At 39.1% G+C, this 26638-nt stretch overlaps 2 protein-coding genes across 5 annotated transcripts in view; one reads left to right on the top strand and one right to left on the bottom strand.

The window, feature by feature from the left end:
- Positions 1 to 1108: 1108 nt before the first annotated feature.
- Positions 1109 to 10678, top strand: LOC116313636 (telomeric repeat binding factor 2, interacting protein). 4 transcript variants are annotated; one of them, XM_031731390.2, is made up of 10 exons: positions 1109 to 1190; positions 4567 to 4804; positions 5047 to 5192; positions 5374 to 5606; positions 7603 to 7677; positions 7766 to 7831; positions 7904 to 8369; positions 8451 to 8551; positions 9353 to 9796; positions 9932 to 10678. In XM_031731390.2, exons 2-10 carry the CDS (start codon positions 4575 to 4577, stop codon positions 10151 to 10153), a joined length of 1983 nt encoding a protein of 660 aa, XP_031587250.1. In that variant the 5' UTR covers positions 1109 to 1190; positions 4567 to 4574; the 3' UTR covers positions 10154 to 10678. The 4 variants fall into 4 exon arrangements, with proteins under 4 accessions (XP_031587250.1, XP_031587251.1, XP_031587247.1 ...); XM_031731391.2 differs by having other exon boundaries at positions 7940 to 8369; XM_031731387.2 differs by having other exon boundaries at positions 7766 to 8369.
- A 936-nt stretch (positions 10679 to 11614) lies between these two features.
- iffo2b (intermediate filament family orphan 2b) overlaps positions 11615 to 26638 on the bottom strand; it is a 29645-nt gene continuing 14621 nt past the window's right edge. The window contains exons 2-8 of the mRNA XM_031731385.2: positions 20453 to 20513; positions 18986 to 19081; positions 17896 to 18066; positions 16867 to 17015; positions 16246 to 16417; positions 16006 to 16104; positions 11615 to 14911 (exon numbers count right to left, since the gene is read on the bottom strand). Coding sequence (XP_031587245.1) covers positions 14678 to 14911; positions 16006 to 16104; positions 16246 to 16417; positions 16867 to 17015; positions 17896 to 18066; positions 18986 to 19081; positions 20453 to 20513 — 982 coding nt within the window. The 3' untranslated portion in view covers positions 11615 to 14677. The remainder of the gene's footprint in view (positions 14912 to 16005; positions 16105 to 16245; positions 16418 to 16866; positions 17016 to 17895; positions 18067 to 18985; positions 19082 to 20452; positions 20514 to 26638) is intronic.

Consider the following 26638-nt stretch of genomic DNA (forward strand, 5'->3'; position numbering starts at 1 on the left):
TTATATGATAGTAACTCAAGGCCATGGCAGTTCTACTGAAAAGCTAATGGCAGATTTTTCTTTTTCATATGTTAAGTCCACACATTTACTCAAAAAATGCAGTTAAATATATATTAAATGCTTTTGTGCAAAATTCAATTCATGATTTATACATTTATACATTATTTTTACCAATATATTTCAGAGTGATAAATTGAATATTTACTCCACTTCATTTCAGTGTTACCAACTGCTTTGTGATGAAAATCTTGGTTGGTTAGTACAGTTGATCTAAGAAACACATTGTGTTTTTCACTATATGTGCTAATCTCACATCTCTAAGCTCATCCAGTTTTGTTTCCTTCATCTATTTCAAATGCAAAATATCAAACCTTTACTTTCATTAAATCATCTAGAAATTTGTGTGTACATCTTCATTTTCTCTCACCTTTTTACTCACTTTTCACCTAGATCTCTCAACCCTCCATAGCCCATCTCCAGAATGCAGCAGCATGATACAAATAGAAATTCACAAATCACACCTATTCTTGCTTCCCTTCACTGTCTTCCAGTGAAATTCAGAATCAAAATTCTGTTATAAACATATGAAGCACTACATGGACTGTAAAGCTACTGAGACCATATGACTGCATCTGGCTTTTCAGACAATATCATCAAGTTCCCACTGTCTCACTTTAAACCATAGTTTACATGTATTTGCCTGTATGGAAGTGCTGGAATGAATGTGTGATCCTGGGGTTGATTATTAGTCTGTATGGTGTAAGGTGTATACTTAGCTTTAATGTGGTTAAGTCTGGCTTTGTAACTACGTGTTTTGAAAAGTGTTGTACAAATAAAGCTATTATTATTGTTGTTGTTTACTTTTTATTCTTGACCTTCTACTTTAGCTGCTATAATTATATGAGTATAATTTTCAGTATCATTATGATATTTTAAGTATTATTTCACAATAACGTGTATATTTTCCTTTCCTTACTTATAAATGAGGATTTTCACAGGATCTTTACTTACTTTTACTTCTTACTTCTTTACGTACTTTTTCCTTTTTCGCATAATATGGATGCGACCAGTGGGGGCGATATGGAGCCTCTAACCTCTAACAATTCAACGAGGAAGAAAAAGACCCGGAAGTGAGCTTTGTTGTTTTTCTGGGGCGGGAAAGACTAGCTAGGAAGAAGGCAAAGTGCACGGTAAGTTTAAAATATTATTTCTAATCTAAGATGACATTTATTTAGGCGACTGCTCTTTTTATAGTTTGCCATTTGACGGGCTAGCGATGTTACAGACCTCTTGCCTGCTGTTCATATGAGCCTGAAAAACGTGTCTCAGCGGTGCACGTAGCGTCTTCTGTCCCTCATATTTTTACACTGGATGAATCTGTCCAGCTTTGCATAGTTTCCGGTTGATTTTCTTTTATATAATATTCCCTTATAAGACAATCAGCCACAACGACCTCACAGTGAATTTGAGTGACCGTTTTATATTGAAAACTACAACAAAAAATACAAACATAAACACAAAAATAGATGTTGTCTGTGAAGGTTCTCAGACAACAGAGAACCTTTGACAAAAATAGATGTTGTTGTATATTTACTATACCAAGAACCCACTTACATCAATAAAACAACCATCTCACAAAATAATCATTTTAAAGTTGCTTCAACCAAGCTTGAACACCGTAAACCTTTAAATAACTTAAAAAGAAAATTCAGCACGAAAAATGGATGTTGGAAATTATACAAATAAATACAATAAATACATTATAAATACAAATATAAGCAACAGTTTCTCTTTAAATCCGTAGGCAGATTACATAAAATATACAAGTATACAACTCATAACAGACAATAGATAAATAAAAGTAATGTAGTGTGAAGTCTTAAAATGAACGTATATAGATCTGATTTGCCATCATCTACTGTTGGAGATGTGCCTTAAATTATAATGGGTACACCACTCCTTTATTATAGTTAGCGTTACGCGCGCCTAAATGTGCAGGGGATTTGGGGTAAGTCACAAAAAAGGAAACAAAGAGGCAACAAAATCGTTTTATGTCAATAATTAAACTGAAAGGTGACATGGACAAGCTGCTGTCACCTTCCTAAAAGGATGACCATAACGAAACCTGAAAGTTGGTCCAAACAGAGTAAGTTAGAATGGTTAAATGATGCAAAAACACACCATACCACTCTACTGATCTGAAGTGTAGTAAATACACATATAAGTGTACAAGTCTGACTTTAAGTACTCTAGCCTAATTACTGAGTAGAATCTGCTGTACAGAAAGGTGGCATCAAAGGCTGGAGAGACGGCAGGACACACCCACGTAGGCAAATTCAGAGCACGCCCTGCTAAGGGCTATTTCAGTATTAATTTTGCTTACAGTTTGTCCATCTCTAGGAACCATAAGTAAACCTTTTAGATCAACCAGATAATAATGAATTACAATAGACCAGGCAAGAAGTAATAAATGTATGAACTATCTTTTCAGCATCACTCAGTGACAGGATGTTTCTAATTTTAGAGCTAATGCACAGATGAAAAAAAGCAGTCCTACATATTTGTTTACTGCGTCCATTAAAGGACATATCCTAATCAAAAATGATGCCCAGGTTCCTCTCGGTGTTACTGGAGGCTAAAATAGTGCAACCCAGAGTAAGTATCTGGTTGGTCACCATGTTCCTAAGATTATTAGGGACGACTGCAATAAAGCTCAGATTCGTCTGAATTTAGAAGCAGGAAATTAGAGGTTATCTGCAGCTGTTGTAGTGATCTGAATTGAAACCAGGCCTAGGTGTCTTTAAGACATGCCTGTACTTTTTTCTAGTAGATTTGTATAATGTGTTTTCATGAATAATTAAAGCAGGGTATCATCTGCATTACAATAATGCATTAAAATAAATGTAAGTAGTCATGTAAGAAAGTCTTTTCTAATAATGTTACCTAAGGGACGCCTGTATAATGTAAACAGTAATGGTCCTCACTAACTGTCCATCTATCAGATAGATATAATAATAATAATAATAATAATGGATTGCATTTGTATAGCGCTTTTCGAGACCCTCAAAGCGCTTTACAATTCCACTATCCATTCATTCTCACATTCACTCACTGGTGGAGGCAAGCTACAGTTGTAGCCACAGCTGCCCTGGGGCAGACTGACAGAAGCGAGGCTGCCATATCGCGCCATCGGCCCCTCTGGCCAACACCAGTAGGCAGTAGGTGAAGTGTCTTGCCCAAGGACACAACGACCAAGCCAGACAGAGTAGGGGATCGAACCCCTGAACCACGGTCGCCCCACATGTATGAACTATCTTTTCAGCATCATTCAGTAACAGTTTTACTGAACAGTTTTTTCATTCCACATTTTGTAGTAAAATATTGTGATTAGCAGTGTCGAATGCTGCACTGAGGTCTACCAGAACAAGCACAGAGATGAATCCACTGTCATAAGCCATAAGAAGATCATTCACAACCTTCACTAGTGCCGTTTCTGTACCATTAAGATTTTCTGAATCTTGACTGAAACCCTTCAAATAAACAGTTGATCTTCAGATAATCTCCCAATGTTATGACAACTAGTCTTTCAAGAATTTTTGAAATTGGAGGAAGGTTAGAAATCGGCATATAATGAGCTAAGATAGCTGGATCGAAAAGAGGCTTTTAGTAGTGATTTAATTACCACCACCTCAAAAGGCTATGGTGGGTAGCCTTTTAATAACGAAAGAGAAAGTGGGCAAATACTGTACACACAAAACCTTTGTATATAAAACAAGCTTAGTTATTTTTTTAATTGAAGCTAAAAAAATTAAATACAAATAAATAAATAGAATAGAATTAAATAAATAGAAACATCTTGGTTGCAATAAGAGCCACAAATGGCCCAATTAATGTAAGACTTTAGAAATTTAATTTAACGATTGATATTAACTTTTCGGCTTGACTTTTAAATTAAGTCCAGTGTGACCCCACGATGTCTGAGCTTAACACTTAATTTGAACGTGCAGTGTCAAGCTCCTCTCTTTGTAAAACACACTTAACTAGTCTTTTGTTTTTTGGGGGGGTATCTAATAAAAGACATGATTGCATGAGACAGTCCTGAAACTGAGTCACTGCTGTAAGAATAAAACATTTTTTAACATTTTGACATTCATTATGCAGATGATTTATATGTGTTGACAACAAAGGTTGCCTAGTTGACTGTTTATATAAAGACAAAAAAAAATGATCACAGATTTTGTCATTGTTAACAGAATAGTGATGCATCAATATACTGCCAATATGGGCCTCATTGACTGATTTTAAATAAGATATTTAGCTTTGGCCATGAACTCTATTTGTTATGTGTGATAAAGACATGAAAGACTTGACAAGTTAACAAATCATTTTATAATAATCAGATTTTTTTTTCTCCTGGCAAAAGAGGGAATTAATAACGACAGCAACAGAAAAAAACCCTAAAACTAAAATATACAGAAAATGTAAGTTGCTGTTGGTCCAGAATTTCACAGTCATCACATCCATGTAGCACACTTATAGTGCTGGCTGTTATTGAATCTCTTCCAGCAGGTGAGATGCCATCCAAAAGAGAAGTTGTGGCCCGGCCTGCCTTCTCTCCAGTTCTCTTCATGACTGTGGAGGGTGAGCCGATGAATTTCTTCCTGCGACCTGGTCCCATCAAACGCAAACTCCAGCCGCTCATCTCGGCTGGAGGAGGAATGTTGTGCAACGTCCAGCAACCAGGAGCAATACTGCTGACTGATCCTGAGGACAGAAGTGTCATTCCTGAATCCACTGCGCACTGGTACGTGCTGAACTGAGAATTCATGTTAATATCGGCAGGGGTTTACATTTAAAGAAATTTGGGGGGGGGGGGTTTCAGTCAATAAGAAGAAGATAAAAAAGAAAACGCTTCTTCAGTTTAGTTTGGTGGTGATAAATTTATTCAACCCATTTCTGATTCATATCTTATGAATCCCACACACACAACAGCAGCACTGGAGCATACCTGGAAGTCTTATTACATATCCCTTGTTTACTTTTCAGGTACGTGTCCACCCAGTATATTTATGACTGTGCTGAGAAGAATGAACAGTTGAATTTAGAGGACTACAGGCTAAATCCTGAAAAGGTCCAAAGACATTCTGCTAGACTCAGCAACAGCAAAAACAGCTCGCCTCAAGTCACAGGAGGTATGACTAAACCCACACTTTCCATGTCTGAAGGATTGTGTTCTAACACGTCTGCACTTTACAGATTATATTTTTTATTACTTGAATTGTTTGAAGTTATAATTAGAAATGTGTGCAAATCTGGTGAATAGTTATATCTGCTTCTGTTTTCTACATTATCTCTACATTCTTTTATAACTAGGCAGAAGTGCCTACACTCCTGAAGAAGATGCTGCCATTTTAAATTATGTCAGCAAGCACAAGACAGGGACTGGGGGAAACCGGCTTTGGCAAGAGATGGAGAAACAGCATGTGACCGGTCACACCTGGCAGTCGATGAAACACCGCTACAAAGCACAACTGGCTAAGAAACAGACAGCCGCTGTGGAGGCGGAAAAGCCAGAAGGCAGTAAGACAGCAGAAGAAAAGACAGAGGTGATTAACTATCTGGATGTTGTCGTTACAATTTTGTTATTTTTAGTTGTGTTTTTTGGTCATATGTTAGTCTGTTTCCACTATTGCTTTGTTTTTTTACTTAGAATTTTCAAAGTAAAGTTTGACTTTAAATACACAGAGTATTTCCACGACATCATAAAATTAAAACAGCATTTAGTAAAAGTGACAGAGACAGAGTGACAGAAAGACAAAGTGGCTCCGTACTGTATGGCTTACACATTTGCCTAATCATCATCATCATCGTTTATTTATATAGCACTTTAAAAACACACCTGGTAGACCAAAGTGCTGTACAATACAAATATAAATATAGTAATACAATAGGAAAAACCAAACATAGCAATAAAATTAATAAAAATGTCAGTTGCCCACAGAGTTAAAAGCCAGGGAATAAAAAGGACTTAAAAACTGGCACTGATGGAGAGGAAGATTATTCCAAAGCGTCAGAGCCGCAATAAAGAACACTCGGTCTCCTCTAATTTTCAGCCGTGACTTGGGGACTGAAAGCAACAGCTGCTCAGCTGACTGAAGCGAACGAACGGGGACATGGGGCTTCAACAAATCAGACAAATATTAGACCATTTAGAGATTTAAAAACCTTACATATGAAAGAGTCCCAGTTTGATCCTGGGAGGAGACACAAATCCCTTTGGAGTTGTATCAGGAAAGGCAGCCAGTGAAAACATGCAGAGCTACCAACTGTGGCGATCCTTGTGAATGAGGACGCAGCAGAAAGTAGCTTTATTAGCAAAAGAACATGCGCAGAGATGCTAAGTAAAAGTAAGTAAACCGTTTTTAACCAGTATTGTTCCGTTTGAACAAAGTTTGTTATTTTTATCCAAAATACCAACATATTTACATCACAGCAGTGACAACAGCATCCACTAACATTACAAAACTGAAAGGCAAAATGATATTAGAATCTACATTACGACTGTATAGTAGGACGAGATGTACCAGATAATGAAATTCAGAATTTTTAATCCTTTGGATGATTGTTTAGTCTTACACAGCACCACGTGGATGCAGTCAGAAACATGAATATGAGTAAAGGTGAGACTGAGCTGGGTATCTGTGAACAGGAGAAAGGTCAGCCCCGACAAATTGAGCAGCTCGTTCCAAAATGAGGGAATTCTTCTGTAGCATGTTTGTGGTTTGAATATTGTATATTATAGTATATACTGTATCAGTCCCCAACCTGTTTTGCGCTACAGACCGGTTTATGTCCAACAAAATTTTCACAGACCAGCCTTTAAGGTCTCGCAGATAAATACAACAAAATAAAACTGGTACCAAAAAAAGAAGATTTATTCATAACACACAGGAAAAGACCCAGGGAAACCGAGTTAACGATAAAAACAATAAAGAATAATGATAAAAACCCTGAAAACCATAAATTTCACACACAAGCCTAAACTGTAACGGCCCGGTACCAAATGACCAGTCTGTGGCCAGGGGGTTGGGGACCGCTGTACTATATTGTTATATTTATTGTTCTATATGAGATATTATTGATTGTTTTTTATCCACTTCGATTAACATAAAATGCAAATTCTAGTCCTCGAGCACATCCCATTTGTGAACTTTACAGTGTGTCTACTCCTGGTTTCCACCAAACAGCAGCATGCTTAAACCGTCTTACCTGCGTTTACATTAGAATCCTGTTGTTGATTTTACTTAAACCCCCTTATTGTAAAAAAAAAAAAAAGAAGAAGAAGAAGAAAAAGGAAAAAAAAAATCTCTCACATGTAGTAAAATATGTCACAAGCTACCTCCTAAACGTCTTAAAGCTTTAATTAAAATCTGGAACATTTTTTACCAGGTGTAAGGCGAAGAGTTGCCACTGGGTGGCAGCAGTGGGTTAAATAAAATCAGACTAACCAAATTCAGCTTTGACATATTTTCAGGCTGCTGGCAGTCACGTTTTTAATAGACTTTAATGCTAAAGCTTTTCATTTCCTCTGTCTGCCTCTAGGTGGAAGAGCATCAAGAGACAGATGTTCAGAAATCTTCATGTGAAGAAGATGTTTCAGAAACAGACCTAACACAGGTGGGAACTCACTGCTTGTATGCTGTAAGGGTGCTGTATGAGGTTATAGTTGCTGTAAAGACATAACCTAAAATAGGTGTCTCCACAGATCGATGTCCAGTTAGTACAAACAGGAAGCACACCAGAAAATGTAGACCAAGAGGAAGAGCAGCATGTGAGTCAGAAAACAGATAAACAACAAACTGAAAGCAAACAATCAGAAACTCTAGAAGCTGAAGTGTCTCAGTCTTTTCAAACTGTGCCGCCATGTGCGGACCTACAGGCAGAGACCCAGCTGCTGACCACAGACGCAGAAAGAGGTGAACCTCAGCCTCTCTCCCCACAAAAACAAAGTTTGTCAGGGGATGACTCCACACCAGCTCAGCCTGAGCCCACGCCCAAATGTTCCTCATCAGAAAAGCCAAAAGAGAAGCAGAAGGCCTCCCCGGTGCTGGAACAACCGTCGCGTCGAAGGACTCGCAGGCAGCTTGAGCTTGAACCGTACGGCAAAAAACTCAGGTCATCATCAACCCAAGCAGTGCAAACCACATCATCTCCCCAGCCCCTGAAAAAAACTAAGTCTGCTCTTCAAAAAGATACGACCACAGACCAGCCACTTCCCAAGAAAGCCAGAGGAAAAACTCTGAGAGCAGACGTTGAGAGTGACGAGGAGCAGAGTACACCCGCAGCCATATCTAAAACAATACAAGCAGGTATGTCATGACACAAAGAGTCGTTTTCATTCTTTTTACAACCCTTCTTTTTACACTTCTTATACTTTTTGTGGTTTTCAGATGAAACCGATCCAGTGCCTCAGAAAGGAGAAAAGAAGAAAGAGAAGAGAAAGTTGGGGATTCTCGAATTGGCAACGAAGGAGTTTGAAGATGACAGTGAGGTAGGATGCTGGTTTTGATACACTTTGTAAAATCACCACTCAGTGTCTCAGCATGCAACAGTTCCCACTCTTGATTCCCAGTTTGATTGGGAGTGCTGGTGTCTCCTGTTGGGCTTTATGGACCTGCGACCTAAAAATGTAACATTCAATATTAATGTTTTTTCTAGCTTTGTTCATTTTTTTTTAACAAACAGCAGGTCTTTTGTCCTGTCTCCCTCCACTCATCACCAATCGGTCGCAGCAGATGGCTGTTCCTCCTTGAGCCTTGTTCTGCCAGAGTTTTCTTGCTGTAAAAAGGGAGTTTTTCCTTCCCACAGTTGTCAAAATGCTTGAAAATAGGGATCCTCTGATTGTACCCTCTGATCCTATATATTATTGTAGGGTCTTTACTATTACTTAATCAAATTGAATTGAAATTGAATAGGAGTTGTGACAATAGAAGCATTCCATTTGAAAATTTTAACAGATTGTAATTGTAGTAAAATACTTTTCTGTAAATAGTGGAATGTCAGAGAACCACAGATAGTTTTGATATAAAGCATGAAGCCATAGAAGAGAATTTCTAGATTCTTTGCTGGTTATTGACCCCCAAAGCGTCTGCTGCTTCTTTTACACACATGAAAGTTCCTGTTTTCATTAAACTGCACTCCCAACATCTGTTACACTCTGTTGTTTCTTGCTTTACATGTAGCTCGCCTTTGTACATGATTTAATTCAAGTATTTCATCATTGTTTTTCAGTGTTTTATAATAATTCTGTGTTATATATGTTCTTTAACACAGTTACATTTGTATCTCATAGTCTGATGATCTCGAAGCTCCAGATCTCCAAAACCCTGCACAAACAGCAGCTACATCGACCTCCCTTCATCCTCCGCCTGCAGACACAACTCTGGATCCTGGTTCCAAACAGTCCTGCACTAAACCTGGACCCACTGAGACCCCTCTGAGTAATGTGGAACAGGCCCAGGCCACTAGTAACAACTGTGCAGCCGAGAAAAGCTGCCTGCCTCCAGCTGCTGAGCCTGTAGTGTCTGAGGCTGTGGGTACAACCTCCAAGGCCCACCTGTTCATATTCGACAGTGAATCTCAGGAAGACGACCCTCAGTCTGTCATCGGTGAGCGTCCAGCAGCTCCTTCAGAACCACAGCCAACAGTGAACAAAGACGCTGCATTTTCTCTGACTCAGGACCTGTTAGAGGAGGACAAGCTGCGAATCAGAGACCTCATGAACCAGACAGATAAGGTGAGGTGTTGTTTTTCTTCTCCATTATATTCTTTCAGCCTTTATTTTGCTTATTCAGATATAAAGGGGTTAACTGTGGAACTTGCAGCTTCCTCTGTGTTAAGTCATTTTTAACCTTTGCTGTTTTTCTTGCAGGACTTAATTAGTGTGACCAAAGCTTTACTTAAGACCAGCGGAGACGTTTCTGCTGCAAAAGACCTGCTCTTGAATCCCACCTCCATTTCTGGACCATTTTGGAATCGCTGTGACGACAGACTTTTGCTCTCGGCTGAGCCTAACGGCATCCAACGGCTGCAGGAGAAATACGGCGAGGAGAACGTGGCCAAGAGAATCGTGTTTCTCGAGGTGGAGGGATGAAATAAGACAGATATAAGACATAATGTCATCTATTACTATTTGCACTTACACTGTGCAAAGAATGAACTGGTTAGTTGATACCGATTGAGTTTAAATTCTCACTTCTGTTTCTCAGTTGTCACCCGCAACAGCTCCTACTCGGCTAAATCTAAACTTTTATTCAAAAATTGCATAAAAGACGTGCCATGACTTTTATTTCTCTTTAAAAACACAATTTTGAAGCATTTTTAGAAAGAAAATATGTTTAAATAAGATGAGTTTATTAAAAACACATCTTTTGTGTTTTTAATGTTACTTTTACTATGTTTACTTCCATTAAACTGTATAATAAATATTTAAACATCACACAAGAACACACAAGTGCCATTTTTAAATATATGGTTTGTTTGTTTGTTTTAAACTTTATCTGCAGATCATATTGCTCAGAATTAAAGAACTGCAGTTTAATCTGGTTGAGTATTGGTGATATGATGTTCTCTGTGACTAGTTTGAATAAAGTAATTTCATGATGACCTGTTTTGCTCATTTGCAGCTCCATGTTTTTATTCTTTTACTCCAAATGCAACATTTGAACAGCCACTGCGTGAGGCTTCAGTTGTCACAACCAGAGCTGTGTTACCAGAGATCACAGTATATCATAAGGATGTCTCTGACTCCAACTCCAAGAATAGAAAAAAACTGAAACAGAGTTCAGAGCAGCCTTTTTTTAAACATATTTTGACCTCATTATTTATAACTTTGCCCATGTTTAAAATAAGCACCCACCATTCTAACAGTATACACTTGTAGGCCACTGTGACACAGTTGTTGGTTTTAGACAGGCTTCTGTGAGTACTTGAGAAACTGATCATCTACACAAAGTTTCTGGATTTCATAAAGAATGGTGCGAAAAAGAATGGTTAGACTACTTAAAGTTGACAGGTTGATTGTCCAGCTGACAAGTCTGCAGCAACTTTATGAATTTAGGTAGATCTGAAGGCAAAATGAGGCCCAATGCAGTACGAGCAAGATGTACTTAACGAAGTGTCCTTTAAGTGTGTGACAAAATAACCCTAATAGGACTCCTTGTGTGAAAGGACACCTTAATTATGTAAGTTTTTCTTAAAATTTATCTGCTTGATTATGATTATGATTTTTAGTCCATGTTACATGTTAAACTGCCAAAAGATCCTCTACACTTTCATTAAAAGATGCTTCAATCAGTAGTAGCATACTTTTTGGAAATCTTCTTATGATGAATCAGTGTGTTCAAAAACTATTTTTGGTGGCATAGATTTCATTTTAAAAAGCAGTCTTTCCAAAATATTCTAGTACACCAACAGACTGCAACACAAAAGCAACTTCAAAATTACTGTCTATTAACTTGCCTTAAGCAGTGCATTCTAGTCTACTTAAAAAAAACAAGAAACCCAATCAATCAATAAACATATATACATATTTTCAAAAACTCAAAACAGCCTCTATTTTTATCCAATACACCCTTTTATTCCATTTCATCCCAATATCAACTGAGTACATTCATCATTTTGAAAATGAATCAGCCCTCCACCCACATGAATACATTGTTTCAATAGTTTAAGCAAATAATAACAATAATAATAATAATGATAATAATAAAGAAAATGTACAAATCCAAACGATGAAACAAACTGAAGTAAATAAAATCAGCTACTTAAAATTGGAACGACAGGATGCAACCTTTGAAGCAAATGAAACACAAAGACCAGTAACAGCTCTGCAGATTCTACCTTAGTACGGCTGCTCTTTATCACTCTGCCATGTCTATCAGGTTAATAATGATATTAACAGCAAACACAGGTATGTAATGTAAAACTTGACAGGACAATTAACCACATAATCCCTCAGATAAAAACCGCTCATATAAAACCCCTTTATTAGTATGAAACATTCACATCCACCAGGACCTAATTTGCATACATCTAGGCCACATACTGTGAGTCGGTCAGCTTAAAAACCTGTTAAGTACAGCAAAACATAACAAGGTCTCCAATAAGCAAACAGCACACCATGTATCCCTGGGTTGTTTTTTTTAATAACAGCTACATGTTTTTTGTTTTTGCTTAAGCTACATTCAACAAAGAGAGTTGCTACAGCATTTTCAACCGATTGAACTACAACCTGCTTCAAAGTGACGGGAAGGTGATGATAATGGTTTGCAAGAACGGCCGACTATGGAAAAAAAAAAACCAATACATTTTTCCAAACTGTGGAAAACTGACACTGATCTGTGGTACAAACACTAAGGCTGCGCAACTTTCCCGAGTTAGTAGGACTCAGAGCTTGATATATGTCTTTGTCATGTTACTGTACACGCTCGCTTTGGTTGGCTGGTTAGTGTGACGGCGACAGTGGGGTGAAACACTGCCGTTTGTTGTTATGGACTTGCTCTTCCTGCATGTCAAAATGTTGCTCTGTGGCGTCGCTACACAGTACAGTCCCAGTAAAACAATGGCTCTTTGATGCTTATCAGGCTGGTTTTATTTATCAGCAATAAGAGTATGATGTTTTCTCTGTGAGTAAGGATGCTCCCCACTCTTGTCTGATATAGTCAATTGGTTTTTAGTAATGGGTGTTGTGTTGTGGTAAATAAATGACCGAAAACATATGGAACAAGTTTAAAAACAGCTGAATATGGCAACATAACACAGTTTACACCTTTTGCAGTTAACCCAGAACGATTAAAAACAGTGAAAAATACACTTTTTTTCTGCCACGAATACATTTTCATATTGGGAGAGACACTGTCTTGATTAAAAACATAGCGCACTGTCTGCATTGCAGCTTTTTAAAATTCAAAATATAATGTTATTTAAAAAAGACCCATAGCTCCTTTTACCCCCACAAGCATGCTAAAACAACAAAAGGCCAGTATTTTAACATTCTGCTTCTTTAAAACTTCAAAATAGAAGTAGCACTTGATCTTTGATCTAGCAAACCGTACATATACTATGATACAAAGAGGTGATAAAAAGATCACTTCTGTCCCCATGCGTCAGTCAGCTTGTGAGTGCGAGACATCTCAATCTGTTGCAGAAAGACAATTACAAAATAAAACAGAAAAGGCCTCTGGGGTTTACGATCACATGCCTACAGCCCTCTACACAAGGTCTGATGTTTCTAGCCTCAATACAAGAGAGAAAAAGCAGGATGTGCAACCTGACTACAGGACAGTATGAAATAGTCTACAATCAGGAGTATAACTGAAATCACACATACCAACAAAAACGTCTTCCTACTAAAGCACATGAATAAACTGAATGTATACGTGTTAGACGTATGTGAAAGCGAACCGTTTTTATGACATGACCTTTGGTTTTTACTTGTTTGGCTTTGATTACACTGATGATTCATTTTACTCAGTAACTTTTAACAGAACTACTGGACGTAATCCAATTTTAAATGACCCGCCTTGATGTGCACAAAGTGCACAGGACAAAAACACCATCTCCTAAACGAAGTAAATCTGAATCAGTGCAAGTCACGGACAGCTTCAGCAGCATAACATCTAACAAATGCTTACAGTGCTTATTGCCATGAATGAAGGTGTTACAAGACACTGTTCCAGTTTGTTTTGCTACTGATGTTGAGGAAAAAAATAAACAACAACAAACGTCTGATACTAAGATTATTTTTATACATAAACACAAGTTCTTAACTGATATATAGAAAACACCTGCTTTATTTAAAAGGCTAGTGGTCTTAAGAAAAACAAGGAAGGGTGAAAGCCAGTCCAAAAAATAAGGCCAGCTAAATTGCATAGAACTTGAGTAGTGCACTGATGCATCAAAAGGCTGTGCTCCTTTCCTCTGTCAGCTTTGGCAAACCCTGCAGAGTTCCCCCAGAAACCACCAGAAAACCCAACACAATTTGTCTCCACCTCTTTTTGTCTCCCCAGCAGAAGACACTTAAATTCCCCAAATCCCCAGTTTAATTTGGATTGCAAATAGCCCAGCTGGGCTCAAATAATAATATAAAATGTTCAAATTAAGGACACCCAACATTTTGGAATCTAAAATAAATATTCAAAAATGTAAAAGGTGGATATATTTTTGGTGAATAACGTATTCGTTCTCGACTAAACAAGGAGCACAATATGTACTGTTTTCAATTCCTTTAGAAATAAAGGATCGTAATAGGGTAGAAAAAAACTTCTCGGCCCATTTAAAATATTTCTTCTTCTTATCCCAAAAATGATTTAAAGCTCTGGACGAGGATCCAGCGAGGCAGCAGTGAGGAAGAGAGCACAGCATGGTTTCTTTACGCACTCTTTATCTCTTTGCCAAGCAAAGACGCTCCCCCACCACCACTTTCTAAACAACAGAAATAGTATAAAAGCACCAGTTCTGGGTCTGCACCAGTGAGGACGACCGAGAGAACTTTAATTTGTAGGTCAAAAGGGCCCGGATTTAGATTGGTCCGCCTCTCTAGCCGGGCCTTTAAATCCTGTGATAACCAGGGGCGGGGAGACAAGTGGAGATGGGGCAAAGCCCAGCAATGCAGTCATCAACTAACGGCGACTTCAGCTTCTGCGTCCTTGTCCGAAATCTCATCCTGGATCTCGTCCGTGTTCCCTGAGTCGCTGCTGGCCACAGAGCTGAAAGAGGGAGAGTTCCTTCCGCCTTTAATCATCCGTCGACAGGTCTCCATCTGAACGTCAAGGCCTCTCTTCATGCTGCACATCTCCATGTACTCATGCAGATGTCTGTTCATGTCACTCTTTGCTGTGGCCAGTTCCATCTGAAAGCATAAAAAACAAGATTCAACATAGAGAAGAAAGAAGGAAGAGAGTAAGGACGAGGCCAAACTAAATGTTTATAGGTGGGTATTAAACTTTTGAATCGTCACCTTGGATTAGCATGTTAAGATGCTAAACCTTGCTAACGACTGTAAAAACAAAGCTGAACTCTCTGGAAATACAATTAAAAATGTCACATTTTCTACTGTTGATGAGGCAATAAGAAACAGCTATTGCAGTTCACTTTAAGGCAGGTCCAATTCCAAAGAAGAATGACTTGAAATAACAAAATTAATCAAATCAAAAACTAAGCAAACATTTTTCACCAAGTTTATATGTCTTCACCTCCTTTTGTCTCAATCAGTCATAACATGCAAGAGCACACATTTATAATTGTCTGGTAGCTAAATAAATCAAAGCCAAAGAAATCTTTGCACTTTACTTATCAGGCATGATATTTATGCCTGATAAGGCATGAATCAGCCTTATTCCGAGAATGAATCAGAACTGGGCTGATTCATTCTCGGAATAAGGATTGTGCAGATGTGATGTGTTGCAGTTCTTTATCACATTTTAGACATTTTTATGTATTTGTAACCTTTCAGTATCTCATTTAAAGGTAATTTAAGAGCCACATTTGAGTTATTTTGTATCTCTCTTGATTGTTGCCTGCTACCATTTGGTCTAACGTACAAAATAAGGCTCCTTTGAGTCATGCTGTCTCTTTCTGGGATACAAATTTATTAGATCACCACCCAGTGTAAGGTTCATGCAACAGCTGCCCTAAATTAACAGTATTGCTTATTAATAAAATATATTTTAATGTTTCTGTAATGGTTAATCTATTAATGGTTAATGGTTAGTATGTACAAGTTGTTGAAACGAAATGCCATTTTAATGCTAAATTATTATTATTTTTTATCCTTGAATTTTCCAATTTATTCTTTTAGAAAAAAAGCATAAGAAAAATAAAACTCATTATTATTTTTTGATTAAGATGCCAAATTAAATTTTTTTACTTGCATTCCTGAAGTGAAAAATACGTTTTAGTGGTTGAATGAGCATGTCTTGTGTGCTCGCTGGTAGGTCTGCCTACCTCGATCTGGCCGATGGTCTCCTGGTACTCCTGCTCTCTGGTCTTAAATAGTGACTCTGTTTCATCAATGAGGCTGCCAAGGCTTCCATCCTGGGAGTCCTTAGAGAGCACAGACAGAAACCTCATTCATCATGCATGAGTAAATGTCTTACACGCAGCCACAGCAATGATCTATACTGTGAATTGCATGACTTTAAAAACCCCATGCTGTCAAATTATCTTAATGCACACAGGACTCACTGGATCCGGAGCTTCGCTGGTGCCCTCACAGGGGCAGGTGGTTGTGCTCGTCGGCGCGGCGAGGGTGTACGGCATGTTGTAGTTCGTGAAGTCTTCCCACAGCAAGAGAGTCTCCTCGTTTTCCTCCCACGTCAGACTGTCGCAGTCGTCGTCGATTTCGAACGTCTCACGCCTGGCAACAAAGGAGTTATCTGAGCAATGTCTGTGTAGGACAAGGTCAGAGAATGGAAAGGAAAAGAAAGACAAAGATGGAGGAAAGCAAGTATAAAAGCCAACAGATTCAGCAAAGCTCATAGGAAACAAAAGAAGTGCTCTTAGGGTAGACAAAAAGGGAAGTAGGAGGAAAACAAAAGTAGTGAAGGAAAGAGCCAGAAACTGTAATGTTTCTTATAATATTCTAAGTGTTGGTGGTAAATAAATGTCCATATATTTATATCTGTTGTTTTCTGCTGAATAAGCACACTGACTGTTAGCTGCAACACTGTGAACACCAGAGGGAGATGGAGGAACATGCCGGAAACTATTCTGGCATGCTGAAGGCGCAGAGCTCATTTAATTTGATTCAAAACAAAACACCAGCTTTATTTTGGTGCATGTGTATTCATGAAAAGTGTCGCTTACAGCTGGTTAAGCATGCGTTTCATTTCATCCGTGATGTTGAGCGACCCGGGGACCTCCTCCTCTGAAGTACTTGGCTCTGCATCCATCTCTGAATTCTCCTCATCAGACACAGCTTTGCGCTCTTTTCTCTTGCTGCAGGCCATGGCACCCTGAAAAGCACAAAGACCATTTGCATCTACGGAGAACCTAATACATCTCATGATTAAGCATATTTTTGGGAATTTAGAGCACGCAGAAGTCTGTCAAATATTGAGCAAAAGGCCTAATGTTTTAGCTCATTTTCAGTGATAACCCTGCACTCATCAGAAGCCAGAAAGACGCAGTGCAAGACATGTATACTTAAAGTTAATATACAGCTAATAAAATAACGTAGAAATTGATCTTTTATAAAAAAAAACAACAGAACAGACCGTGTTTTTCTGCACATGTGCATGTATCTCTTGTTTGCATGCATTGTACAAACATGCATAAATGTTATACGCTGACACTAAGCTTCATAAACTCATCTTCAGATCAATATTTATTGGCATATAAAAATTGTAAATTCACAAATTTCATTAAAGGTAGGATCGTATATAACATGTGGCACATGAGAAGTCACCAGCTTGGTTCACGGAGGATTTATTCTTGGGCTTCAGCCAGCAATGTCGGCGCAATGTGATAACCTTGTGTGCAGAGAAAAGTTGGCAGGTCAGCATTTCATCTTTTGTTTATGTGTGTCTCTGTGTGTGTGCGTGCATTCTGGACATAAGTCTTCTCCATGTCTATATTTACGTGTTTGCATGAGAGCGTATTTGCGAACATGCAGCTATGGACCGATGCCCATTTAGGCCGGGGGGTGTCATTCAGTGCATGATCAGCTGAGAATGAAAGGAACAAAGTCACCGCACAGCGAGCGCCTGGCAGATTTCATCTCATTAGTGCCGAATTTCTCCTTCAAAATACAATTTAGGTTCTTCCTGCATTTACTATCAGCTCATCTAAGAAACTGTGAGAGAGCAAATGGATCCGGGGCAGATGGACACTTGCCTTCTCAGGAAGCGACCTTGCAGGACTAACGTTGAACATTTTTGACATGTCCTCTGAGTTGCGTTGCTGAGCCACATCGCACAGTTTGGCCGTGATGTCAATCCGCCTGCAGATGTCCATGTCCACCCTCCTGGCTTTCTCCTGAATCTTGGAGTCCAGGTCAGACATTTGCTGTATGAGGACAGAGAGCGGCTCTTTAGATGACGTTCATACCGTCTTGATTATCAGCTGGTGTTAAATTGCATCCCACATTTCCATGCCGACTCTACCCACACCAACATAACGCTGTAATTTTTATCTGAATGTTCAAATTCTGCATCATATTTATTTAATTATTCATCTGAACAAACACTTGCAAAATAATGTTAGTGCATTCATCTATGTGCAGTTCAAAAACTATACTTTGGCCTATTTATTATCTAATAAAAAAAATGCAAATTCTGGTCTGATAAGTATGCAGAGGCAGATATGGAGCATGGAAATATGGATATTTTTTTTCCGAGCAATTATATCCAGAGGCACAAATACAGACTGTCTAACCACTGCAGGGTTTTAACTAATCTATGCCTCCTAAAACATCCTCTACTTCTGCATCACTTACCCTTCTCTTAATGCAAATAACAGGGCGTAATGTAAAGCACACAAAAAGAGACAAAGAATTGAAAATCCATGAATGGCAAAGTAAACAGAAGCAGGCTAAACAACAGCATTTTCCAAAACAAAAACAGCATGTGCATATATTTATCCCCAAGCAATCGTGAGCTGTGATGTGCCCCCGCTGCAGTTTATCACAAGTGAACTGTATATCAGTCTGAGCAGACTTGCCAGGGAACAATACAGTGCTGCACAGAACAGGAAGTGCTCTGGATCTACAGCTGCTTTCTGAGCTATTTCAGGAATATTGTCTTGGATGATTTATGGTATTTTATATATTATATATATATATAAATTTTATACCTGTATGCTGCAGGGAAGTAAGTGTCAATGTTGTAAACTCTTGAACACTAACATGATTTATTTAAGTTTGGGAGCCAACACAGTGAAAGGAAAACTGATAATGGCTTCACCCTGGTGCTAAACAAACACTTACATCGCTCATGAGACTCTTGAAGACCACAAGTTCAGCCTTCAGTCTGTCCACCTTCTCATTAAGATCATCCTGGACCTCTGCTGCCTCCTGGGCGCTCTGAAAATGATGTCACAGTGAAGAAAGCAAGACCAGGAGGTTTATATTTGCATGATCAAACCAAACATCTGCTTTCACTTGAAGCTATTTGCATTTTAGGATATTGACCACAGTGTATAAGGACAGGAAACTAGATAAACTAACTAACAATTTAAGAACCTTATTTACTCAGATAAAGAGACTGACACCATTCTCCTGTCTTTTTTTAAAATACAACCCTACAGCCAGCTTACTGTCTCAAAAAGAAAACATGAATCTACTGTACCTACAAGCACCACAAAGTTGTTATTTTATTCGGGCCTTTATGTGCTGGACTACTATTTCCCAGTCTCATCCTCACTGTATATTTTCAGGTAGAGCACAAGAAGCACACGGTGTGGGAGTAGGATAATTTTTATTTTTCATCTATCTCTCATCAAGAAAATAAATAACAGTATTTTCCAAAACGTCAACCCATCCATTTAAACTCTGCACTGGTAGTTATACCTGTTTTTGAACATTGCGTTCACTACCCATATAGTATTTTCTTAAAATCTCACAAACCCACAAAGATGACTATTTAGCAAGTAGAACTGAAAGGTTTAAACTTAAGCCTCCCTTAGTTTAATTCACCAACAGAGGAGTACCAGCTTTTGTTTCTGTGTAGCATACAGCCCTCTGGCTCTGGGCCCTGAACACAAATGGTGCTTTTGCACAGAATTTACTGTCTTTGCAGAAATCCCCACCTCTTATGCATACAGCGACATCAGCCTGTGTGCTCTAAAAGGTTAAAGCCCCTAGGGGGATACCACTCCACCTCTCTATCTGGGATTTTGCTGACCCAGAATCTAAGACATACACGAATGCTGTCCCTGATCGATTTGCGCAAAAGCCGAAAAAAGCAATGGATCCCAGCTGGATGAGACACTAACAGTAGCTGGGACTGTGTGTGTTGCAGTCTCTATAGAGCCTCGAGGCGTGACACTTTAAATTGATTTTACCTCTACATGTATTCCTTTCAACTCCTCTGAGCAGAAACATAATGGTGGAGTGTTGGTGATATTTGACGTTCGTATCTATAACAAGGCCAGCAGGCTCTTCTTGATGGGTTTGTAATAAGGTTTTTCTAATCTGACAACCAATCAAGCATCCTCCTGGTTATAGCTGCTTCTAGTCCAGCTCTGCTGAGCCCACACAGCATAACACTGTATGTTTATGGATGTGTTGTATAGCATTTTGGAAATGCATGCATGCACATGCTTTTTTCCAGATTATTTTATATATTCCTCATCTGCATGTACTAAATTGTCCTTACCAAGCCCTCAAATAGCTGTGCATAAGTATGTTAGCAGAATATATGTTATTGTTTGTGTGTTCTTAGTGTTTCCCAACCTGCTGCAGGGTTGTCACCGTTGACTCCAGCTGCTCTCGTTTGGACAGCTCCTCCTCCCATCTGCAACACAGAGCACAGAGGTGGGTCAGTTACCGTCGGGCCTGTCCCCAGGGGCCCAGCAGACAGTGTAATGGTACTTTTGTGGAGCTAATACTCCCATCTCTGATTACAAAACGTCCTTGACAGACTGGGGCCACACCCACACCCACAACCCACACACCATCCCACCACCCCATTTTTCGATCTTTTGTCTCCTTCTTCTTTAAACAGTGTCTTTACAACCACGCTGCTTCAATGAAGACAATAAAGAAGAACTGAGTCCCGTCCTTCTACAAACACTGCTTGTGAATAGTCTTTGAAACATGACTGGAGTTTTCCTTCATGCCACCATGCTTCAGTCCTGTCCCAACTCAGTCCCAAGTTTGTGAAGTCAGAAATTTGTTTTTCAACTTAATCTTTTTTTTTTTTTAATTTATTAAAGATAAGCTGGGCTGAATTCACTACACCACACCAAACAATCTAGACCGATAAGTCACACTTGTGCTTAGGAGAAAAAACTACTAACTTGCTGACATTTAGCAGACATAAAAGAACATTTCGCTCAATAACAACCTCATGGTCAAATTATTTTCCACCTGTCTGCTATTAATGACTTTGCAGCATTCAGTGCCAATAAACCTACAAATGGTGGCTCCACCATCACACCAACTGACATTGCCATCTATAGAGTCACACCACCAGTGCTGCTAAAAATAAACCACCAGACCCTCCTGTTAGCTGAAAGCTATGATTAGCAATGCAGGTCTTTCCTCCCTTCCTCGGTCTCTCTCGTCCTATCACTCTTCAGCACCATGGCAGCTCTGTATAAACAAAATTAGGAGCCTGCTCAATTTGCAGTATGAAGCTATTGCACATAAAGCACAGGAGGCTCAGGCTTACTGCATTGGTCAGTTCAGCGTGCTACTAATACCCACTCTTCTTGTGCCCCAGGATGAGAGACAGCAGATATGCTGAGTCACAGATGCTTCCCAAAAGACACTCAGAATGAACAAGACACTCATTCAGGAATATGAAGTAGCTGCACAGTATGAGACACTGTGGGCCACAGAGGAGGAAAAAAACAGGATGGGACTTCTGTTTGAGGTTGTGCAAGAGTCCGAATAAGAGCGGTGAGCGGGAAGAGCGGTGTAAGTAGCACATGCCTAACCATACATGTTTACTGTAAGAGAGAAAGCTGACATGGGATGAACACTGCTTCATTGTGGGTTAGATCATCTATAGCCTTCACAATGGAGAAGCACACCACAGCCAAAAGTCAGAACACGCGTCACTAGAGATTCACTTCTCCAACAAAATCAGCCTTGTTTCCATTCAGGATCCAGTGAATGTACACTGTCTAATTACAGAGAAGTATTCCCTGGCAGGGCGTGCCAGCATGCTTCGTGATTGAAGCCTTGTTCTTCTAAAAAATGCTGGCAGTGGTGTTTACTGTGTCCACAACACTCTGCCCGTCTGCAGCAGAACTCTGGCTAAGGTCACTGAGGTTCACAACTGCATCACATCCTCTGCAGACACAACAGCACCTGCATTACGTGCTGTCTTACTTGTGTTGTCACTTCCTGAATGCACACTAGAACCTTTTCATTCAGACTGTTGGTAAAATCATGGGAATATAGGATTCCCTTGATTTATAGGAGTAAATAAAGGGAATACATTTTTCAAAGCTATATATCACCTATCAAAGTTAATGGAGTTACTAAAGCAGCAACTGCTTCCACATTATTTGGAGCCATTACAAATCACCAGTCCATAAAAGTACACCTCACCGACCTCAGACACCATCATTGTAAGCTTCTAGATAAAAATGGCTAACCCAAACAAAGCTGACATTCCAGCAAAGTTACTTCATCTGACCTGTCTGCCATAGCCGTGGCTCTGCTTTTCATGTTCCTTTGGCATGACTTAATCAAGATGAACACCGGGAGTCTCCTTACAAGGACAAAGACAGCAGGAGGGTTAGAGCCTGTGTCAGCTCATGCACATCTGTTTACTGCCAGACACAGCCTCTGAATCACCGCCTAATAAATTAAAAGGTGTGCTGTTACAGATGTGTTTATTCTGCTGAGAAAGTCAGCTTGGATTTTAGCAGTATATCAAAGAGATTTCATTTCTGTCATATTCTGACATCTGAGATATGCCAGTATTATTCTGATTTTAGGCGCAGTCTTTGGGCATACACATTTTTTCTCCTTATCTTTCCTCATGTTGTGCTTTTCCATGTATACCTCTCTGACCTGTCTTCCCCATGTGATGTTTTTGTGTAATGTATGTATGGTCGGAGGGAGGGTAAGATGGCGCCGCCATTGCGTGCAATAGGTCGGCAGCTTTAACATGAAATTTCCCCTTGTGGGACTAATAAAGGTATATCAAATCAAATCAAATCAAATATATAACTGTATTTATATTGTGAATGTAGAAAATATTTTCTGCATGCAAGTTTCACTTAGCCATTAAAAGCACTCTACACTGGTGCTTTGGTATCAGTGTCAAGAGTTTAATTATGTTAAGTAAGATTTCATTCAGTCCAAAGACATGTAGTGGGGTGAATGCCTATAGGGGTGAATGTGGGTGTGAATCTGAGTGCGAATGGTTGTTTGTCTCTATATGTTAGCCCTGTGACAGACTGGTGACCTGTCCTGCCTCTCGTCCTGTGGTAGCTGGGATAGCCTCCAGCTCCCCCGCAACCCTGCAAAGGATCAGTAGAAGAGAATGAATGGATGGATGGAAGATTTCATTCTATCTAATCTAATAACATAGAGTAACATAAATCAGCACTGCATGCTTTTTGCACTGGAGTAGAACATTTTTAAAAAGCTACTTGATTCTTCGTGATTCATGTAAATCAGTGATTTAAGAGAATACTGCAGTGTGGTACTGAAAGAGAAACCTGAAGTGTATCACATCAAACAGACATATCTCATACGTTTGTCTGTTGAACAACAGCATTCCCGCAGAGCTTGCCAAATAACCCTCCCTGCCTTGTGTGGTGTGTCTGGGAGTTACATTTGCACGCAAATTGCCTCAGTGTTTTCCCACTACAGCGCCCGAGGACACGGAGCATGCACCCATCCAAGTCTTGATCCGCACCTGATTCTTTGTAACGATAGTGCTCAAGGTGATAGTTTTATGCCACTCATAGTGATTTACTGGTGAAACTGTCAGAGTGAAAATAATTGGAGGTGACTATCCAGATTATTATCTTAATGATTAAATGTTCATCAGAAAGGTCCTAAACTCTTATGCAACAGGCGGTAACTATTAAAAAAAGCATGGAATATGCAGTAAACACCAAAGACAGCATAGGGAAAACTTTGAGGTGTGGTTGCATATCATACCACAAAGCCTCCGTCGTTCATTGCAAATAGTTTTAGGTCAGCCAACACCCTGTTTCAAGTATGTGATATACTGGAAAGTGTTTGTGTGTGGAAGCTTTAAGAAACCAGGCAACAAATTACAGGCTCAAGCACCAATCCTACATATTAGAGCAGATTAAAATCCTACTATTCAAAATATTTTTTCTGGAGTCAAAAGCGGCTTGCGCTTTTGTTCCATAATTTTTCTTCTATATTAGGTCCTTATATCACTTGTAAACTGGTATATATAAGAGGGAGACTTCGAAATTAGTAAAAATGTGTTTCTCAAAGATGCAACACATAGAAATGTTTGCCAAAAACTCGTGATTTACAGGTCTTAATTCAAAATAAATAATTACTGGGCAGCTAAAACACTTTAAAATTTCTACAACTCTGAAATTTGCATTAAGTGATTTACAAAAAGATATGTTGGTCCGACTGAATTCCTGTATGTTTAGCACAATATTATCTAAAACAATTAAGTAATTGAATTGTGAAAACTAAATTACATTCCTTCTTTATTAATAAAGTTTAAATGTATAAGGGCACAAATCAGTGTTTGTTTTCTCAAATAACTCTGCAAAGGGGAACCGTAGGTGAAACTCTATTAAGAGATTTTAATGGCACAGTGACAATAAATTCTCACACGAGCGGAGAGAGAAAAGCAGGAAGCCCTGCATGATAACAGAGTGAGGGATCAATACATGGGACAACGTGCAGGACAAACACTTAGCCATTTAGCTGAGCTGCTTGTATGAAATGAGGCCGCTGACAGCTTTGATAAATCATGTCTAAACGTCCTGAGTACTTGTGATTCCTCCGGTGGACAGCTAGAGGTGTCTATGCGATGTCTTCTAGATGACACAAGCATTCGCCGTTTTCATTAACACAGAATCAGCAGGCTAGTGTCTCTACATTATTCCCCCCCAAAAAATTGCCCTGACAGGATCAGCTTCCTGGGAAGACATGACTATAGCGCAGTTATGCAAAATAGAGAGAACAATGTGATCTTCGTTACTCTGTCTCTGGGATCATTAACTAAGCTTGGTGATGCTCTGTAATCTATAGCTTCCCCAGACTCCACTGAGAGACATATGTGGGGTGCAAAGGAAGCAGTTGCATGAAATGGATCAGGGCCAGCACGTAAAGCAGCTCAGAGGCCCACTGTCTCTGATGACAAGACACCACCGCAAGGTTGAGGCTCGTTTCATTTCTCAGTTCCAATTAACCACCTTCCTCTCTGACCTCAGTGCATGTCAATAACACAACCACACACACACGCTTATTTGTCTTCTACAGTCATGTAAGCTGTGCACAGAGAGGCTTGTTGCTCACTGACTGGTGATTTTTCTGTTTTATGTGTCATAAATATAGCCCTCCTAACCCAGACAGGGCACAGAAACCAGCAGGAGGCACCAGTGTTGCTAAGTGACCACAGATGAACATGCTTATATTTTACAGGAAACACAGCATGTTTCAGTTCTTTTGATTTCTCAGAATCTTTTTTTCATAAGAGGGGTTTTGTTGTTTTCTCTATTTTTTTTTAATTACATGTTTTGATGGAGTATCTTCTCCTCCTGTTGAATATGTTTATACTTTTTATAAGGTAAGATTTTAAAAAAAAAGTAAAACTTCTTGATTTACACTTGTTGTCCTTGCGGGGACTATTTAATTTATCATGGTTAAACTGAATCACTGTAAAATCCCTGACAGAGGACGAAGACTCTACATCCATGATGTTGTCTTAAGTAGTGCTCTGTGCTGAATAACAATGCCTGCTAACCTGACGATGATGCTAACAATACTGACTCTAGCATGCTGAGCAGGTATAACATACAGTGTTTCCATGCTAACATTTTTAATTAGAACTCAATGCAAGCTATAAGCTGAGCCTGAGAGGACTGCCATTATGTTACAGTTATTAAAATAGCTGAACCAACAGATAACATTTTTAAAATCCTGAGGACCACAAATCTATGTACCAAATGTAAACGCTGGTTTATTAAAAACTAACTGGCAAATAAAATCCTACAACACATATTTAATAATAATCAGTTACAAAAGCACATGGATGAATGGATGAACTATTCAAATGATTTGGGTAGGTACCCCTCATGAATCCAAAAGACATCAGATGGTGTCTTGTGGTGTCTGATCATGTAGGGTCTGATGCAGGGACACTGGTAGGAGATATTTTTGGTCCCATGGGTTTTGGTGTGGGATTGCTGGATTGAAAGGTGCTTCCTTCCGTTTGGAGATCTGTCTTGGGGTGTTTGTCATGTTCCTTGAGCAGGGGTGTGGGAGAAGTGGGTTTCTTCTGCTTGGTTTAGATGATTTAGATGATTCTTACGCAAATTTTCTGAGCACTTCGAAGTTTTTGGACATATAGTAGCTCTCACTGAGATAAGCACATTTCTCTGAGTTTATTCAACTTCAAATTATGTTAATCATCTGGCAATGATAATTTTAACACTCCATTTTCTTTTAGTACAGTTGTCTATTTTAAGTTAAATATCTTCCAGTCTGTCTGGGAATACAAAAACAGACAAAAGACAATGATAAAGCCGAAATCCACCTAAAAAATAAATAGAAACAACCTTTATGCCAAATTGGTCTTAAATGTACCTTGGAGAGAGTGAGAGGTCTGAATGATCACACCAAATTAGGGCTGCAGCTACTGATTATTTTAGTAATCAAGTAATCTATCAATTATTCCATTGATTATTCGTGTAATGGGATAAGAAATACTTTTGTCTTGTTAATAAGCAATAA

The sequence above is a fragment of the Oreochromis aureus genome, linkage group 5 (assembly GCF_013358895.1).
Source record: "Oreochromis aureus strain Israel breed Guangdong linkage group 5, ZZ_aureus, whole genome shotgun sequence".
NCBI classification, from domain to species: Eukaryota; Metazoa; Chordata; class Actinopteri; order Cichliformes; family Cichlidae; genus Oreochromis; species Oreochromis aureus.

Excerpts from the sequence above, each read along its gene's own strand:
- LOC116313636 (XM_031731387.2), top strand. The coding sequence starts at position 4,575 with ATGCCATCCAAAAGAGAAGTTGTGGCCCGGCCTGCCTTCTCTCCAGTT. Across the intron at positions 4,805-5,046 it reads CCTGAATCCACTGCGCACTG|GTACGTGTCCACCCAGTATA; the intron begins GTACGTGCTGAA and ends TTTACTTTTCAG. Across the intron at positions 8,552-9,352 it reads AGTTTGAAGATGACAGTGAG|TCTGATGATCTCGAAGCTCC; the intron begins GTAGGATGCTGG and ends TGTATCTCATAG.